Raw genomic sequence first — 17,845 nt, forward strand, 5'->3', positions numbered from 1 at the left:
TCTCTCCTGGATAAACTAGCTAGATTGAAATAAAAACGAGAAAACACAGATTACTGATATCAGGAATGAAAGAGAGGACATCACTATGGATCCTTCAGATATTAAAAGATAAGGGATTTTAAAATAACTTTTTGCAAAGGAATTTGACGACTTAGGTGAAATGGACAAATGCCTTAAAAAACACAACTTACCAAAACTGACATAGGTGAAACAAAATTTAACTAGCCTATTAAAGAAATTGAATTTATCATCAAAAACTTTTCCACAGAATTAAATTTTAAAACTCAGAACAAAACATAGGGTTAATGCTTCAGGACTAGTTTTTGACAGTGAGTTCTTAGCTATGACACCAGTACCACAAGAAAGAAAAGACAGAATAGATAAATTGAACTTCATCAAAATTAAAAACTTTTATGCATGAATTACTTTATCAACAAAGTGAGGAGACAACCTATAGAATGGGGAAAATACTTGAGAGCCATGTATAGGTAGTCCCAGACTTACTATGTATTCAAGTTATGACGAACTGCACTTACAACTGTCCTTTTTTTTTGTTCATCTTATCATTAGTAATATGTACTACAAACAATGTTGCAGTGAGTAATCTGTTGATATTATTCTCAGATGTAATGTTTCCACCTGCTGATGACAAAAATCGGATTAATATAGATACTGATAATAAAAGGCATTAATAATGAGAACAACAACAAAATGATGTATTTGACTTATGTCAGAACCGACTTACGACAGAGTAATTGTTGGGATGGAATCCTGTTGTAAGTCAGGGACTACCTGTATCTCATAAGGGTTTAATATCCAGAATATATAAAGAGTTCCTACAACTCAACAAGAAAAAGACATCTCAATCAAAAAATGGGCAAAGGACTTGAATACACATTTCACCAAAGAAGAGAGATGAATGGCCAATAAGCACAGCAAAAGGTGCTCAAAATCAGTATTCATTAGGGAAATATAAATTGAAACCAAAATGAGGTACCACTTTACCCTCACTAGGATGCATATTATCAGAAAAACAGAAAACAAGTGTTGGTGAGCATGTGATTTAATTGTAATCTTCATCCTTTGTTGGTTAGATTGTAAAATCATGCAGCCACTGTGGAAAATAGTTTGGTAGTTCCTCAAAAAAATTAAACATAGAATTATCATATGACCTAGCAATTCCACTCTGAGACATCTTCCTAAAAAAGTTGAAAGCAAGGACTCAGACAGATAATTTTACGCTAGTGTCCATTGCAGCATTATTCACAATAGCCAAAAGGTTGAAACAACCCAACCGTCTGTCAACAGACAAATGGATAAACAAGATGACTTCTGGGTTTCTGGCTTTATTCTCTGGGTGGATGGTGGTGCTGTTACTGGGAAGAATAATAGGTTTATAGGGGGAAATAAAAAGTTTCTTATGGGCCATGTTATAATCGAGACCCAACCCCCACCCCCATAGTGTATCTAAGTGTAGATGTCAGGTAGGCAGTTGGACCCTTGAATTTAGAAGAAACGCCTAGCCTGTAAATATGAATTTGGGAGTTGGCAGTGTATAGATGGTATCTAAAGTCATGTAAATGGATGAAATAACCGAGGGAGCTAGTAGATAAATTTGTCCAGAATTGAACTCTGAGGAACTCTCAACATTTCATGATTGAGCAGAAGACGAAGAGACAGCATAGGAAATTGAGGCAGGCCTGTGAGTTTGGAGGAAAACCAGTTGAGTGTGGTGTCACAGGTACAAAATCTGTATTTGTTAACTATTGCTCTGTAACAAGCTCCCCCTGCCCCAATAATATCTTTAAAACAATAATTTACTTAGCTCACAAATCTACAATTTGGGCAGGACTTACTGGAAAGGCTTGTCCCAGCTCCACATAGCATTGGCTGGGGAGTTTGACTCGGCTACTGGATCTTCTTCCGAGATAGCTTACTTGCATGACTGGCAAGTTGGTGCTGGCCATTGGCTAGGCACTCAGCCAGGGCTGAGGGCTGGGGACCTCAGTTCCACAGAGGGGAACTTCAGCTTCCTCACAGCATGGTGGCTGGGTTCCAAGACAACATCTCAAGTGATTGGTTCTTGGATGTGTAGGGAAAGTGTTCCTATTTTTTAGAGATGCATCTGAAATAAGGGTGAAATATCAAAGCCTATTCTACTTTAAAATACTCAAGTATATATTTTTAAAGCCCTATCTTGGAACAATTTGACAGGATAATTCACTCATAGTTTGGCTTATTTGGTGCATATTTTCGACAATGTATAAAAAGTCGAGCTTTCAATACATGACTTCTAGCTGTTTTATGAATGCTGTTGAAAAACTTCCTGCTTGCTTTGTCAAGAAGCAACTCTGAAAGAAGAGCATGCAGGCAGACGACTGTGTGGACTTTCCAGTGAGTAGGTGCTGTGTTCAGCTGGACTGGGCATGGTGGAACTTCATTTTAATCAAAGCAGAAATCTGCAGACTCCCAGAAACTCTACAGAACTTTGGAGTGTTGTTTTTGTTCAGATAACCTTAAAGTTGTCATGTAGATTCATGATCCATCCCTTCCTTGCTGAAACCAACAGTATCAGCAAAGCAGACCCTTCTAAAAATCACCTCACTCATCTCTCAGATCAAAGGAAATTATATCTATGAATTCAGTTTAGTACTGATGAATTAATGGTTTCTATGACACCCTTGTTTGGCAAAATAAGTGGAGGAACATTTTAATTTTTTACTACTACATGCTGATGATATATTTGTAAGACAGGATGGTCACCATTTGGTGTAGTAAAAGTGAAAACATCTATTGGGTATCAAAAATGACATGCATTTTAAAATGTACATTTCCTACTTCTTTTCAAGCCATTCACATCGAATTTACTTTTAGGCAGTGAAAATGCCTTTTGGTTTTGTTTTATTTGCTTGCTTAAAATTTATTTCTCTTTTTTTTTTTCCAGGAAGTTGTCCATAATTTTCATATGAATAAACAAGAATGTGAAAGATGAATTCCCCACCTCCACCCCCCACTCAGACATGTTAATTGAATTTTCTCTTTGATGAATACTTTGGGCTCTTCTTGACTTACAGGTCAATTTTTTTAAAATTGTGGTAAAATATATGTAGCATCATGTGCTATATGCTGAGCAAATAATCAGAGAAGCCAGACTATATGAAAAAGAACCAGGGCATCAAGATTGGATGAAGATCCATTAACAATCTGCAATATGTAGGTGACATAACCTTGCTTGCTGAAAGTGAGAGGTCTTGAAGCACTTACTGATGAAGATCAAAGACCATAGCCTTCAGTGTGGATTACACCTCAACATAAATCAAAAATCCTCACAACTGGATCAATAAGCCCAGTCATGATAAATGGAGAAAATATTGAAGTTGTCAAGGATTTCGTTTTACTTGGATCCCCAATCAACACCCATGGAAGCAGCAGTCAAGAAATCAAATGACTCATTGCATTGGGCAAATCTGCTACAAAAGAATTCTTGCAAGTGTTAGAAAGCAAAGATTTCACTTTAAGGACTAAGGTGTGCCTGAACCAAGCCATGGTGTTTTCATTCGCCTCATATGCTATATGAAAGCTGGACAATGAATAAGGAAGACCCAAGAAGAATTGATGCCTTTGAATTGTGGTGTTGGTGAAGAATATTGAATATACCCTGGGCTGCCAGAAGAAGGAACAAATCTATCTTGGAAGAAGTACAGCCAGAATGCTCCTTAGAAGCAAGGATGGCACGACTTTGTCTCACATAGTTTGGAGATGTTATCAGGAGGGACCATTCCCTGAATAAGGACATCATGCTTGGTAAAGTAGAATAGGATCAGTGAAAAAGAGGAAGTCCCTGAAGGGATAAGATTGACACAGTGGCTGCAACAATGGGCTCAAACATAACAAGGATTGTGAGGATGGCACAGGCCTGGGCAGTGTTTCATTCTGTTGTACGTGGGGTCGCTATGAATTGGAACCGACTCAACGACACCTAACAACAACAACAAAATATGTAGCAAAAAATTGCCATTTTGACTATTTTTAAGTGTACAATTCAGTGGCATTAATTACATTAATTGCATTAACTACATTCACAATATTGTGTAACCATTACCACTATCTATTTCCAAAAATCTTCTATCATTCCAAACAGAAACTCTGTACCCATTAGGCAATAATTCCTCATTCTCCCAGTCCCTGGTAACCTCTAATCTACTTTGTGTCTCTATGAAGTTGCCTATTTTAGATATTTCATATAAATGGGATTATATGATATTTGTTCTTTTGTGTCTGAATTATTTCATTCAGCATAATGTTTTCAAGGTTCATCCATGTTGTAACATGTATCAGAATTTCATTTCTCTTTGTGGCTGACTAATATCCCAGGTATGAACAGACCATATTTTTTTTATCCGTTCGTCTGTTGATGGACACTTGTGTTGTTTCCACCTTTTGGCTATTGTGAATAATGCTGCAGTGAACACTGGTGTACAAGTACCTGTTTTAAGTCCCTGTTTTCAGGTCTTTCGCACATGTACTTGGGAGTGTAATTGCTGGGTCATATGATAATTCTGTGTTTAACTTTCTGAGGAATGACCAAACTGTTTTCCACAGTGGCTGTACCATTTTATAATCTTACTATCAACAGATGAGGGTTCCAATTCTTCCACATGCCTGCCAACACTCGTCTTCTATTTTTCTGATAATAGCCATTCTAGTGGGGGTGAAGTGGTATCTCTTTGTGGTTTTGATTTGCATTTCCTAGTAAGTAATGAGTGGAGCCCTGGTTGCGCAGTGGTTAACAGGAGACTTTTAACAGAAAGGTTGGGTGTTCGAGCTGCTTGCAGGAGAAAGATGTGCACTCTGCTTCCATAAAGATTATACCCTTGGAAACCCTATGGGGCAGTTCTACTCTGTCTTATAGTGTTGCAATGAGTCGGAATCTACTGAATGGCAGCGGGTTTGGTTTGGTTTAATAACTGATGATGTTGAGCATCTTTTTGTGTGCTATTGGCCATTTGTATATCTTCTTTAGTGAACTGTCTATTCAAATCCTTTTCCCATTTTTTGATTGGGTTGTCTTTTTGTTGTTGAGCTGTAGGAGTTCTTTATATATTCTGGGTATTAAGCCCTTATCAGATATATGGTTCCCAAGCATATCCTCCTATTCTGTAGGCTCTCTCTTCACTTTGTTGATAAAGTGCTTTGATGCACAAAAGTTTTTGATTTTGAAGTCCAATTTATTTTGTTTTTTGTCAGTTTCCGTTTGCAATTTTTGATTGGGTTGTTTGTCTTTTTGTTGTTTATTTATAGGAGTTCTTTATATGTTCTGGATACTAAACCCTTATCAGATATATGATTTGCAAACATTTTCTCTTATTCTGTGAATTATCTTTTTCCTCTCTTGATAATGTGCTTTGATGTACAAAAGTTTTAATTTTTAAAAAACAATTTTTTTAAATTGTACCTTAGATGCAAGTTTACAGAACAAATAGTTTCTCATTAAACAGTTAGTACACATTCTGTTTTATGACATTGGTTAACAACCCCACGACATGTCAACACTCTCCCTTCTCAATCTTGGGTTCCTATTAACAGCTTTCCTATCCCCTCCTGCCTTCTAGTCCTTGTCTCTGGGCTGTTGTGCCCCATTACTCTTGTTTTGTTTTATGGGCCTGTCTAATCTTTGGCTGAAGGGTGAACCTCGGGAATGACTTCATGACTGAGCTAAAAGGGTGTCCGGGGGCCATACTCTCAGGGTTTCTCCAGTCTCTTGTCAGGCCAGTTTAAGTCTGGTCTTTTTTTGTGAGTTAATTTTGTTCTACATTTTTCTCCAGCTCCGTCCAGGACCCTGTGAAAAGTTTTAATTTTTATGAAGTCAAATTTATCATTTCTTTTGTATCCAGTTCTTTTGGTGTTATATTTAAGAAACCATTTCCACATCAAAGATCATGAAGATTTACCCCTGAGTTTTATTCTGAGAGTTTTATAGTTGTAGTTTTAAAATTCAGGTTGCTGATCCACTCTGAGTTAATTTTTATTTATGCTATAAGATAAGAGTCCAACTTCATTCTTTTGCATGTGGCTATCTAGTTTTCCCGGCACCATTTGCTGAAGAGACTGTTCTTTCCCTATTGAATGGTCTTGATACCCTCGTTGAAAATCAGTTGACCATAGATATGAAGATTTATTTCTGGGCTCTTATTTCTATTTCATTGATCTGTATGTGTATTCTTATGCCAGTACTTCACTATTTTGATTAATGTGTCATTTAAGTAAGTTTTGAAACTGGGAAATGTAACTCTTGCAACTTTATTCTTCCTTTTTCAAGATTGTTTCAGCTAGTGAGGATGGGTTTTTCCATTTCTGCAAACAAACAAACAAAAATTGGGATTTTGATAGGGATTGTATTGAATCTATCACTTTGGGAAGTATTGTCTTAATAAAACTGTCTTCTAATCTATGGACACAGGGTGTTTCTATTTATTTAGGTCTTTAATTTCTGTGAAAGACAGTTTTTGATAATGATTAATTTTAAGTTGGGTGATAGGTTTATGAGGTGATCACTATTTTTTTTATATTTTAAATTTCTATATATTGAAAATTTTGTACTGTATTTTTTTAAAAATAATTTTATTATTGCCTACAAAAGATTTTTTATTCAACAAAATTTTTGTGATCAAATTAAAAAGAAAATTTTAAAGAATAGGAATTGAAATTGGAGAGAGCCTTGAAGACAATTCTTTAAGTCTTGCTCTGGAGTTTGGCCAACAGAAGGCTGAGCAAGTCCCTTCAAGGCTTTTAAAGATGGGAGATGCATAGGTCTTGTTACAAACATGGCAACAATCCAATAATAAGGGATCTGCGACAAAAACAAGAAAAGGAAGGAATAACTGAAGAAGCAGTAATGCTAGAGGCCATGGTATTTGGAGTATACCTGGAGGGATTGCCGATTGACAGGAGGAACACTTTGTCCCGTTTTAAAAGTGGAAAGAGTTATATAACATGGGTGCAGCGATTGATAGGTTTGTACATTTAGTGGTGGCATGATGAGGGAGTTCCTGTCTGACAACTTCTATGTTCTCGATATGTTTTCCAGAAAAAATTAAGATTGGTCGTTTCTTAGACATTGTAAAATTCTTAAGGCCTAAGAGGGATTCCTGAGTTTGGGCAACTGTAAATGGTTCTGTTCAGACCAAGGCTGGATGTTGGGCACGGGTTGAAGTGTAAAGAGGGAAGTCAGGGACATTTAGTTTGGGTCTGATTAGGAAGACTCCCTGTTTTCCAACCCCTAAGGCAAAGGTGTAGAAGGGGTTTAAAAAGCCACCACTGCCCAGGTGATGTGCTCCACGTGGAACGCTCTGGCTCTCGGAGGGGCGGTTCCGCGCAAGTCACCTGGGCCCCGCCGGCTCTCAGCGGGTTTGCGCATGTGCGCGGCACGGCTCGCGCTCTTTTCCCTATGTGCTGCTCCCACTCCCTCCGAATTTCCCTGGCGACGGTTTGCATTCCCCGCGCTGGAGATGGAGCAGCTGGACGAACTGGAGCTGCTGATAGAGAAGACTTTCGGGGAGGAGGCTGCCCCACCGGCGGAGATGTGAGCGGAGCGGGTGGAGGGCCTGGGAATAAAGCGGGAGATTCAAAAGAAAGCAGCGGGAGGTGTCTCACTCCACGTTTTTGCGGACCAGGGGTGGCTGATCGAGCGACCCGGCGGTTGTCTCAGGTCCTTGGGGACCCCGACGAGCCTCCGGAGTTGGGGTCCGCTTCGCTGGGTTTTCTTTCGGGTCACTAAAGACTCTCTCTGGCCCAGCAGTTCATTCTTTCCCGTGATTTCCCCTCTTTTCCGATTTTGGCGAGTCTAGGCCACCTTAATCTATAGGGTCGCTATGAGTCGAAATCGACTCGACGGCAACGCGTTTTTGTTTTTGTTCTCACCCACGTTTGGTGTCTTTATAAGAGGAAATTGCCACTGCTAGATGCTTTTCTCGATGTTTAGTTGGAGAAACCTATTCCGAGGCGGGAACTCTCAGCACAATGCGAATGAGCAGGAACGCCTGACCCACTTGATTGATGACTTCAAATGGAAGAAGGGGCTGTTTTGTAGAGAAGAGATTACACATAATTTGGATAGTTTCAGAAGGCTAGGACCGGTGAAAAAAGTATTGGGAAATTGACCTGCCCGTTATAAATAAGAAATTTCTGACAGAGTTAATAATGGAATGAGCTACTTGACAAGTATTAAGCTTTCTCTACAAAGCAGGGGCTGATTGATTCCCACTGGAGATTTTATAGAAAATCTTTGTGCATTAAATAGTAGATTGGATCAGATGATTTCTAACTATGCTCCTAATTTAAAGATTAATATAATTCTGTGGCTCACAATAGGACTTCCAGTGACTCACCCCCACTACGCCTTTCTGTAACATTTATCTCTTTCATCTATAAAAAAGGTAGTGTCCAAGACATCTCCTTTTCCTTGTACTTTGGGAAGGTTTGCACCAATGGTAGGAATTTGTTGTTTAATGTTTTTCAATTTATCCTTTACCGTCACAGTGATGAATGTCCCACAGAATTCCTTACAGAGCTTATATTTGGAAATGCCCGTATCATAAATGGCATATTTTAAATAGCGTTACTTCTCGGAGGTTTTTAAAATTGGAATTCTATGCCTTTCCCTTTCCTCTCTTAATGTTACCTGAAGGTTATTGTGATAAGCCTCCTAGAAGAAACACATCTAGAAAAGTAGACCGTTGATTTGGGTGACCACTTATTTATTTATTTTATTTTTGGTGAAAATATATACACAGCAAGACACACACCCATTCAACAATATCTACATGTACAATTCAGTGACATTGGTTACGTTCTTCATGTTGTACCATCATTCTCACAATCTCTACCTAATTACTTCACCCCCGTTAATGTAGACTTACTGCCCCCAAACCTCTCATCTATGCTTTACAGTTACTGTTGTCAGTTTGGTCTCGTATTCTTTAAAATAGCACAATCCTCAAGGTTAACATTTTTTACTAATTGAGCTAAACTATTGCTTGGTTTAAAGATGACTTCAGGGGATAGTTTCAGTTCAAGGTTTAAAGATTATTTCAGGATGATAGATTCAGGGGTTCCTCCAGTTTCAATGGGTCCAGTAGGTCTGGATTCCATAGGAATTTGAAATTCTGTTCCACATTTTCTCCCCTGTGCCCAGGATCCATTGAGTCCTTGATCAAAACATTCAGTAATGGTAGCATGGCTTCTTATTTTGTTGTTGTGTTAAAATAGTTTTCTGTGTGTGTGGTTTAGATTTCGGAAGAAAGTGAAAGCTTCCTTTCCTAAAACTGTTCTGAGCCGAGGAGTGGATAACCGGTACCTGGTTTTAGCTGTCAATATTGTACAAAATGAAGAGGGAAACCGTGAAAAACACCTCATCATCACTACCTCCCAGTCGCTGGAACATAAAGAACTGTGCATCCTTCGGAATGACTGGTAATTTTTGCGTGACTTTGAGCTCTGGTTTGGCAGTCTTAAGGGTACCATCTTAAAAGCCATCACACTGCAATAATTTACGTGTTAATAAAGGGAGTAGACTGATTCTAGATTGATTCTGCATGAAAATGGTACCTGTTATCCCAGCATCTCAAGCCTTTTATTTCAAAACCATTTGATTTTTACTGACTTTGAAAGTCGAGCGCAAAGGGGCTTATTAGTGACTATTCCTGTTTCCCAGTACATTCTAAGAATGCAGCTTAAAAGTTATGTCAGTTCTCACTAAGAATAAATTTAATTACAGCCTAAAAGAATTCTTAGACCCTAGATGTCTCGACTTTAATAAAGTGTGGTATGTGAGGGATGCAGTGCAGGGAGATGCAGAGATGACAGGGGTCTATCTTTGACTTTTTGTCTAAGCTGAAGTTGGGTGGCTTGAACTAGATAAATGTGATTTTATTTTGGTAACACTGAGTTTGACTTTATACCTCAAGACTTATAAAAGCTGTACATATGATCTAAGTCTTAAGAATAAAAAAATTAATTATTAAAACAACCAATGTGTAACTGGAGCCGTATGTTGCCCCATTAAAGTTTTGACATCTTTTGCAACAGATATTGCTAGCACTCAGCAGTTTTCCTCTTTGGGATTTAAGGAAAACCCTTGAGTATTCTTAGACGTATTTCAAAGGTAGAAAAGCATAGAGTGACTAGGAGTTGATTCAGAAGAATGCATCCTGGTATTTAATTGCTTAAAAAGACCCAGAAATTTAGAAATAATTTTTTCTTCAGGTAAAATATTCTCTTATTTTTAAAGCCTCTGTAATATACTTAAATGTAGGAACCTAAATTATATATTTATTCTTTCTCTCTACTTTATTTGCAGGTGCTCTGTTCCAGTAGAGCCAGGGGACATCATTCACTTGGAAGGAGACTGCACATCTGATACTTGGATAATTGACAGAGATTTGGGATATTTGATTCTATATCCAGACATGCTGATTGCTGGCACAAGCGTAGCCAGTAGTATTCGATGTATGAGAAGAGCTGTTCTACGTGAAATGTTTAGGGTAAATAACATTAATATCTAATGCTTATGTAGGATCTTGGAGTTTACAGAGCACAGTTACATTTAGTATTTCATTTAATTCACTGAACAGTCCTGCGAGGTGGATGGTATTAATCAACCTTATTTTACAGATGAGGAAAATCAGGCTCAGAGAGGTTAAGTGACTTGCCCAAAGTCACATAGCTAGTAAGTGGCAGTGCTGAGACTCAGCAGTAGGTTTCTGAGTCCTTTCAGTCTTCTTCAGCTTAATACAATAATTCTAACCATGCCAAAATTAAGTCATATAATTCTTATTTTATTCTTCTAGGCAGTTCTAAACTTGGTTTCATATGATTTCCAATAAACCAAAAATAAATGTAAAAGTCTCTTTTAAATTATTATGAAACGTTTTAAACATATACAAAGAGCTTATTATAATGTAGTAAGAAGACCAGACTTAATGGTCTGACTGAGACTGGAGGTGCCCTGGAAAGCATGGCCCCTGGACTCTCTATCAGCCCAGAACTAAAACAATTTCCGAGGCCAACTCTTCAGACAGGGATTGGACTGGACTGTGGGACATGAAGTGATACTTGTAAAGAGTGTGCCTCTTAGTCAAGTAGATACAAGAGACCAAAGAAGCAGCTTCTGTCCAGAGGTGAGATGGGAAGGCAGAGAGTTAGGAGCTGGTTGAATTGTCATGGGGAATTGGGCAGAAAGGGGGAGTGTGCTGTTGCAGAATGGGGTGAGCAATTAGGGTCTCATAACAATGTATGTAAAAAAAAAATTTTGTATGGGAGACTAACTTGAAATGTAAACTTCATTTAATTACAACAATTAAAAAAAATGCTTATTATAATGAACCTCATGTAGCCGACACTCAACTTCAGTAACCAACATTGTGCTGTTCTCGGACTTTATACCATATCACAAATGATAGCTGAGGACTCTTGGTTTTTTTTGGCATCCCTGGGTGAACTCGAATAGCTAAGGACTTTTAAAAAACATAAATAGAATATCTTTGTCGCACCTAACAAGATTAAGAGTAGTTCTTTAAATCAATCTAATGCCCAGTCTTCCTCTGATGTCTTTTCTCAAAAATATCTTTTTATTCAGTTGGTCGGTTTGAATCAATAAATAAGCTCTGTGTTACCTTTGGTTGATAGGGTCTCTTAAGTTTCTTTTAATCTATATTCTGTCTTCTACCTAACCCCTTTGTTTCAATGCCATTTATTTGCTGAAGAATCCGGGTTATTTGTTAAAAGTTATTCCTCCCATTTTTTTGTATATTATTATTACACAATCCATGTATATGTGGAAAACTAAAAATACAGCTGAGCGAGAAGGAAAAAAATCATACCTAAATAGATTTTCTAATTGTTTTAGTTGTCCCTTATTTGTAGTTTTTCTGTGGATTTTATTAGTTTTTTTGTTTGAATTGTTGGGGCAGGGGAAGAAGGGAGGGAATCAACTTCTCTTTTAGAAGTTAGAAAGCAGACCTGAATATTTTTTAAAGAAATTTTACTATGTGAAATACAAGTGACAAAAGGATTGCCGTGTTAACCATTTTTCAGTGTACAGTACAATTCGGTGATAATTAATTCTGAATATCATTTTTTACAATCTTTATTTTGAGATAGTTTTAGACTCATATAGAACTTGGAAAAATAGTACATATGCCAGGTATGTAATTTATATTTTAAAATTCCCGATGGAGTTTTTTGTGGACTTTACTGGGTTTTTTTGATAGCTTCAAGGGAGAGGTCTAGGTTAGTAAAAGAGTTAGTTGGAAAATAAAGTAATATTCCTTTTTTAATGGAGAGAACTCTCTTGTGAAAAATCTCTGCTGTGAGTTTAGATTTTATTTTTTAATAAAGTCTTTTACTTGCAGGAGTTCATGAGCTATGCCTTGATTGACTTTTCTTTTGGTGAAATTAAAGAACAATATTTTTAAAACATTAAGTACTTGAGAATATGTTGAAATGTTTAGTATTGATTGTTTTAATTTCTTTTTTTTAAAAAATGGAGATATTATTTTTTTAAAAATAACTCTTGTAAAACAATTCAGGTAATTCAGAGTAGATGAAAGTAAAAGTCACATGTAATCCCACCCACCAGATCTGAGCATTGTTTAATATTTTGGCATTTGTCTTACTACTGCTGTTTGGTTATGGGGGTTTTTTAGGCTGGGTAATAAATATGTGATCAAATCCTTTTGTATGTTTTTTTTTCTTGGTAGAGCTCTGATCCTGCCACACGCCAAATGCTTATCGGTACAGTTCTCCACGAAGTATTTCAAAAAGCAATAAGTGATAGCTTTGCCCCAGAAAAGCTACAAGAACTTGCTTTTCAAACTGTTCAAGAAATAAGGCACCTAAAGGAAATGTAAGTAGTATGAGAAGAACTACAGATACAGTTTTATTATATAATTTCTTTTTCTGGAATCTGCAAGGTATGTGGCTATTACCCTGTTGCTATCGAGTCGATTCTGACTCATAATGACTCTGTAGGACAGATTAGAACTCCCCCATAGGGTTTCCAGGGCTGTGAATCTTTACAGAAGCAGACTGCCGTATCTTTCTCCTGCGAAGTGGCTGGTGGATTCTAACCTCTGACCTTTCGGTTAGCAGCCAAGCGCTTAACCACTGGGCCACTGGGACTTCTTATTTGTCTATTAGATTATTCAGTATAAATTAATGTAATACTAGAATGCAGATTACAGCATTGCAGTAGCCTGTTGTAACTCTGTGAAGTTTCTGAAATTGCACGGCAGAAACACTTTAGTTAAAAATATCTAAACATTTCATGTATGGCAAAACCAACTCCTTACCTGCTCTCAGAGTGAATGAAAAACTTTTTCCATTAGTTCTAGAAACGATGTGACATGAAGAGTGGGGTCAAATGAACTTAGTGTCAAATTCTAGTTTTATGACTGAACAACTTAGAGATTTTGAAAAAAATACCTATTTTGCATATGTCTTGTGGTAATTGACAATAATATACATAAATTCACAAATGGCTAATTGTAGGGGCTTTGTAAATACTGCCTGCAGAGATTGGCATGTCCTGCTGTCGCTCCCTTCCTTGACACCTATTGCAGAACACCTTTTTCACAGAAATATTTTTATTAGTGATGATTTTGATTTCCAGACTAGTTGACAAAATCTTAATGAGTTACTTTTGCTAGAAAGTAATTCTGTGGTAACAGTTTATGTGGGGTAAATTTATTGCAATATTCTGCACAACTGATTTATAAATGACATACAAAAAATGGTTGTTGAAACCTGCCATATGCCAGACACTGCGCTAAGACATTCTATTTAATCTGATAGCAATTCTTACTCTTATAAATAAATGAAGGTACGGAAGCACAGAGGTGTCACTTGCCCATGGCCACACAGCGTGGCATTCAGAATAGGAATATATTTAATAAAGCTTTTGCTTTCTTACTCAAGTTCCAGTTATCTCATTTCCCACTTTGCAACTCAAACTTCTGTTTTTTGGTCACACCCTAAGCAGTTAAAGTTCGTTCCAGAGCTGAAGTTGTGTGTCCTGGGGAAGTGACTTCTGTGCCTCAGTTTCCTTAGCTGTAAAATCAGGGTGACAATAGTTGTAACTATCTCATAGAGTTATAATGAGGGTTGAAGGTTTTAATTCTTACGAAGCGCCTAGAACAGTGCTTGGCCTATTAAATAAAAACATTTGCTGCTGAGTCAGTTTTGACTCATGGTGACCCCGTGTGTGTCAGAGTAGAGCTGTGCTCCGTGGAATTATTGAGGGCTGAATTTTTGGAATTAGATTGCCAGACCTTTTTTCTGAGTCACCCCTGGGTAGACTGGAACCTCCAACCTTCCGGTTAGCAGCCATGTGTTTATCATTTGCACTACCCAGGGATTCACTCGGCCTACAGTCAGCACTATATTTTGATTACCAGACCTTAGTGAATTTCCTACCATAAGCCAAGTATTGTATACACATTATTTAATTTCTTAAACTACCTCTGTGAGGTAGTTATCATCTCCATCTTACAGTTGAGGAACCTGAGGCTCGATTAACAGTGAATTGCCCAAAGTCACCCAGCTAGTAAGGATAGAGTCAAGATTTAAATCTAGGTGTACTCTGACAAACTAACATGCTCCTAACACCTTAGGGAAGCTTAATTGTAAAGAAGCAGCTGGGAGAAGACAGCCTTGGAGAATAAGCTTATAGCAGCAATTCTCAAAATTTTTGGTCTCAGGACTCTTACCCTAAAAGATTTGAGTAACCTGAAGAGCATTTGTTTATGTGGGTTATTAGAATGTTTGTTTATTAATGCATTTAAAAATAACTAATAATCCATTACATGTTAACATACATAATATTTTTATGAAAAATAACAATTTTTGGAAAAAACGTAGCGAGATGAGCGGCCTTGTTTTATAGTTTTGCAAGTTTTTAAAAACATCTAACTTAATACAAGACAGCTGGAGTCTCATATCTGTTTCTGCAGTCAGTATATTGCTATATCAAGTGTCCTGTGGCTTCAGAAAATGAGAGTGACAAAGACAAACAATATTTTAGTGTATTATGCAACAGTTTTGACCTTATGGGCACCCTGAAAAACTGAGACTAGATCCTGCTAGTCACTGCTGATTTCTGACAGAAGGTAAACGTTCCTGTAGATGGTTCTTTGTTGTAGTAAGGCTGGTCTTATCTTTCTGTCCGTATGGTCTCTCTTCTACTTTTATGTGTGTACTTTTCATTGCTTGGTTTCAGAAGCAACATCTCCAAGAGTTTTTCTTTATTCTAAAGATGTGACCGGGGCCCCTCTATGTAGATGTGAGATGGCAGGAATTGGAGCAAGCAATCTGAAAAGTGATGCGTTATTACTGTTATTTGGATGTTTTTATCCTATATTTAATATCGCTTCTTTGGCAGGTACCGCTTAAATCTGACTCAGGATGAAATAAAACAAGAAGTAGAGGAGTATCTTCCTTCATTTTCTAAATGGGCTGGAGATTTCATGCATAAGGATACTTCAGCTGACTTCCATCAGTTGCAGCTCTCGTTGTAAGAATCCCCTTATGTTTGTAAAGTGTTCATTTTTTAAGACTAGGATTCTATTCTGTATATTGAATCAAAGCTTTTTATTTATTTATTATTGTACTTTAGATGAAGGTTTATAGAACAAACTAGCTTCTCATTAAACAGTTAGTACACATATGGTTTTATGGCATTGGTTGCTACCCCCACGACATGTCAACACTCTCCCTTCTTGACCTTGGGTTCCCTATTACCAGCTTTCCTGTCCCCTCCTGCCTTCTAGTCCTTGCCCCTTGGCTGGTGTGCCCCTTTAGTCTTGTTTTATGGGCCTGTCTAATCTTTGGCTGACGGGTGAACCTCAGGAGTGACTTCATTACTGAGCTAAAAGGGTGTCTGTGGGCCATACTCTCAGGGTTTCTCCAATCTCTGTCAGGCCAGTAAGTCTGGTCTTTTTTTGTGAGTTAGAATTTTGTTCTAAATTTTTCTCCAGCTCTGTCTGAGGCCCTCTACTGTGATCCCTGTCAGAGTAATTAGTGGTGGTAGCTGAGCAGTATCTAATTATACTGGACTCGGTCTGGTGGAGGCTGTGGTAGCTGTGGTGCATTAGTCCTGTAGGCTATTCTTTCCCTTGTGTCTTTGGTTTTCCTTGTTCTCCCTTGCTCCCGACGTGGTGAGCCCAGTGGAGTATCTTAGATGGCAGCTCACAAGCTTTTAAGACCCCAGATGCTACTTGTCGAAGTAGAATGTAGAACATTTTATAAGCTATGTTATCCCAGTTGAGCTAGATGTTCCCCGAGACCATGGTCCCCACAGCCCTCAGCCTAGTAATTTGGTCCCTCAGGGTGTTTGGATGTGTCTGTGGAGCTTCCATGACCTTGCCTTGGACAAGTTGTGCTGGTTCCCCAGTATTGTATACTGTCCTACCCTTCACCAAAGTTACCACTTTTCTGTTGTCTGTTTAGTGTTTTTCCATCACCATTCCTTCCTTCCCTGGTAACCATCAAAGATTGTTTCTTTTTGTGTGTAAACCTTTTCATGAATTTTTATAGTAATAGTCTCATACAATTTTTGTCTTTCTGTGATTTAGTTATTTCGCTCAGTATAATGCCCTCCAGATTCATCCCATGTTATGAGATGCTTCGCAGATTCACTGTTGTTCTTTATTGTTGCGTAGTACTCTATTGTGTGTACATACCATAGCTTGCTTATCCATTCATCTCTTGATGGGCATCTAGGTTGTTTCCATCGTTTTGCTATTGTGAACTATGGTGCAATGAACATGGGTGTGCGTATGTCTATTCATGTGACGGCTATTATTTCTTTAGGATATAGTCCTAGGAGTGAGATTGCTGGATCATACGGTATTGCTATTTCTAGCTTTCTAAGGAAGTGCCATATCGTTTTCCAAAACGGTTGTACCATTTTGCATTCCCACCAGCGGTGTATAAGAGTTCCAGTCTCCCTGCAGGCTCTCCAACATAAGTTATTTTCTTTTTTGTTTTTTTGATTCCTGCTAGTAATACCAGGGTGAGATGATATCTCATTGTGGTTTTGATTTGCATTTCTCTAATGGCTAGTGATCACGAGCATTTCCTCATGGGTGTATTAGCCACCTGAGTGTCTTCTTTGGTGAAGTGTCTATTTATTTCCTTTGCCCAGTTTTTAGTTGGATAATTTGTCTTTTTGTTTTAAAGGTGTTGGATTTTCTTGTAGATTTCGGAGATTAGACCTTTGTCGGATTTGTCATAGCCAAAAATTTTTTCCCAGTCTGTAGGTTCTCTTTTTACGCTTTTGGTGAAGTCTTTTGATGAGCATAAGTGTTTAATTTTTAGAAGATCCCAGTTATCTAGCTTATCCTCTGAATCAAAGCTTTTTTAAGATGGAGTTATTATAACTGGTCTTTTTGTTTGCTTATTTTATAAATCATGGTGCTGAGTATCTTCCCGAGACAAAAAAGAATCAAATGAGTATTGTTGTTGGGTGCTGTAGAGTTGTTCCCAACTCGTAGTGACTCCATGTGACAGTAGAACTGTCCCGTAGGGATTTCTAGGCTGTAATCTTTATGGGAGTGGATCACTGGGTCTTTCTCCTGCGATGCAACTGGGTGAGTTCAACTGCCAACCTTTTGGTTAGAGCTGAGTGCTTAACCATTGCGCCACCAGGGCTACTTATCTAATGAACAGAAAATTCTATTTTTATTTTAATAATATCTTCTAATTTTTGTATGTATATATTTTTTCCCCTATTTTTTATATTGTTCTTCAGGTGAAGGATTACAGAACAAATAGTTTCTCATGAAACAGT

General features: G+C 37.8%; 1 protein-coding gene across 2 annotated transcripts in view; it reads left to right on the forward strand.

Annotated features, from left to right (window-relative positions):
* The window catches only part of LOC101340760 (graves disease carrier protein), a 99,396-nt gene that overhangs the window by 55,304 nt on the left and 26,247 nt on the right, over nt 1-17,845 (forward strand). The window contains exons 1-5 of one of the 2 annotated variants that reach the window (XM_004386397.3): nt 7,410-7,582; nt 9,289-9,471; nt 10,358-10,541; nt 12,759-12,904; nt 15,437-15,568. In XM_004386397.3, the coding sequence (XP_004386454.2) occupies nt 7,416-7,582; nt 9,289-9,471; nt 10,358-10,541; nt 12,759-12,904; nt 15,437-15,568 (812 nt within the window). In that variant the 5' untranslated portion in view covers nt 7,410-7,415. Of the gene's footprint in view, nt 1-7,409; nt 7,583-9,288; nt 9,472-10,357; nt 10,542-12,758; nt 12,905-15,436; nt 15,569-17,845 lie in introns of those variants that run through there. The other variant, XM_023740755.1, reaches the window with a different exon arrangement.

The sequence above is a fragment of the Trichechus manatus genome, unplaced genomic scaffold, assembly GCF_000243295.1.
Source record: "Trichechus manatus latirostris isolate Lorelei unplaced genomic scaffold, TriManLat1.0 scaffold00163, whole genome shotgun sequence".
Classification (NCBI taxonomy): Eukaryota; Metazoa; Chordata; class Mammalia; order Sirenia; family Trichechidae; genus Trichechus; species Trichechus manatus.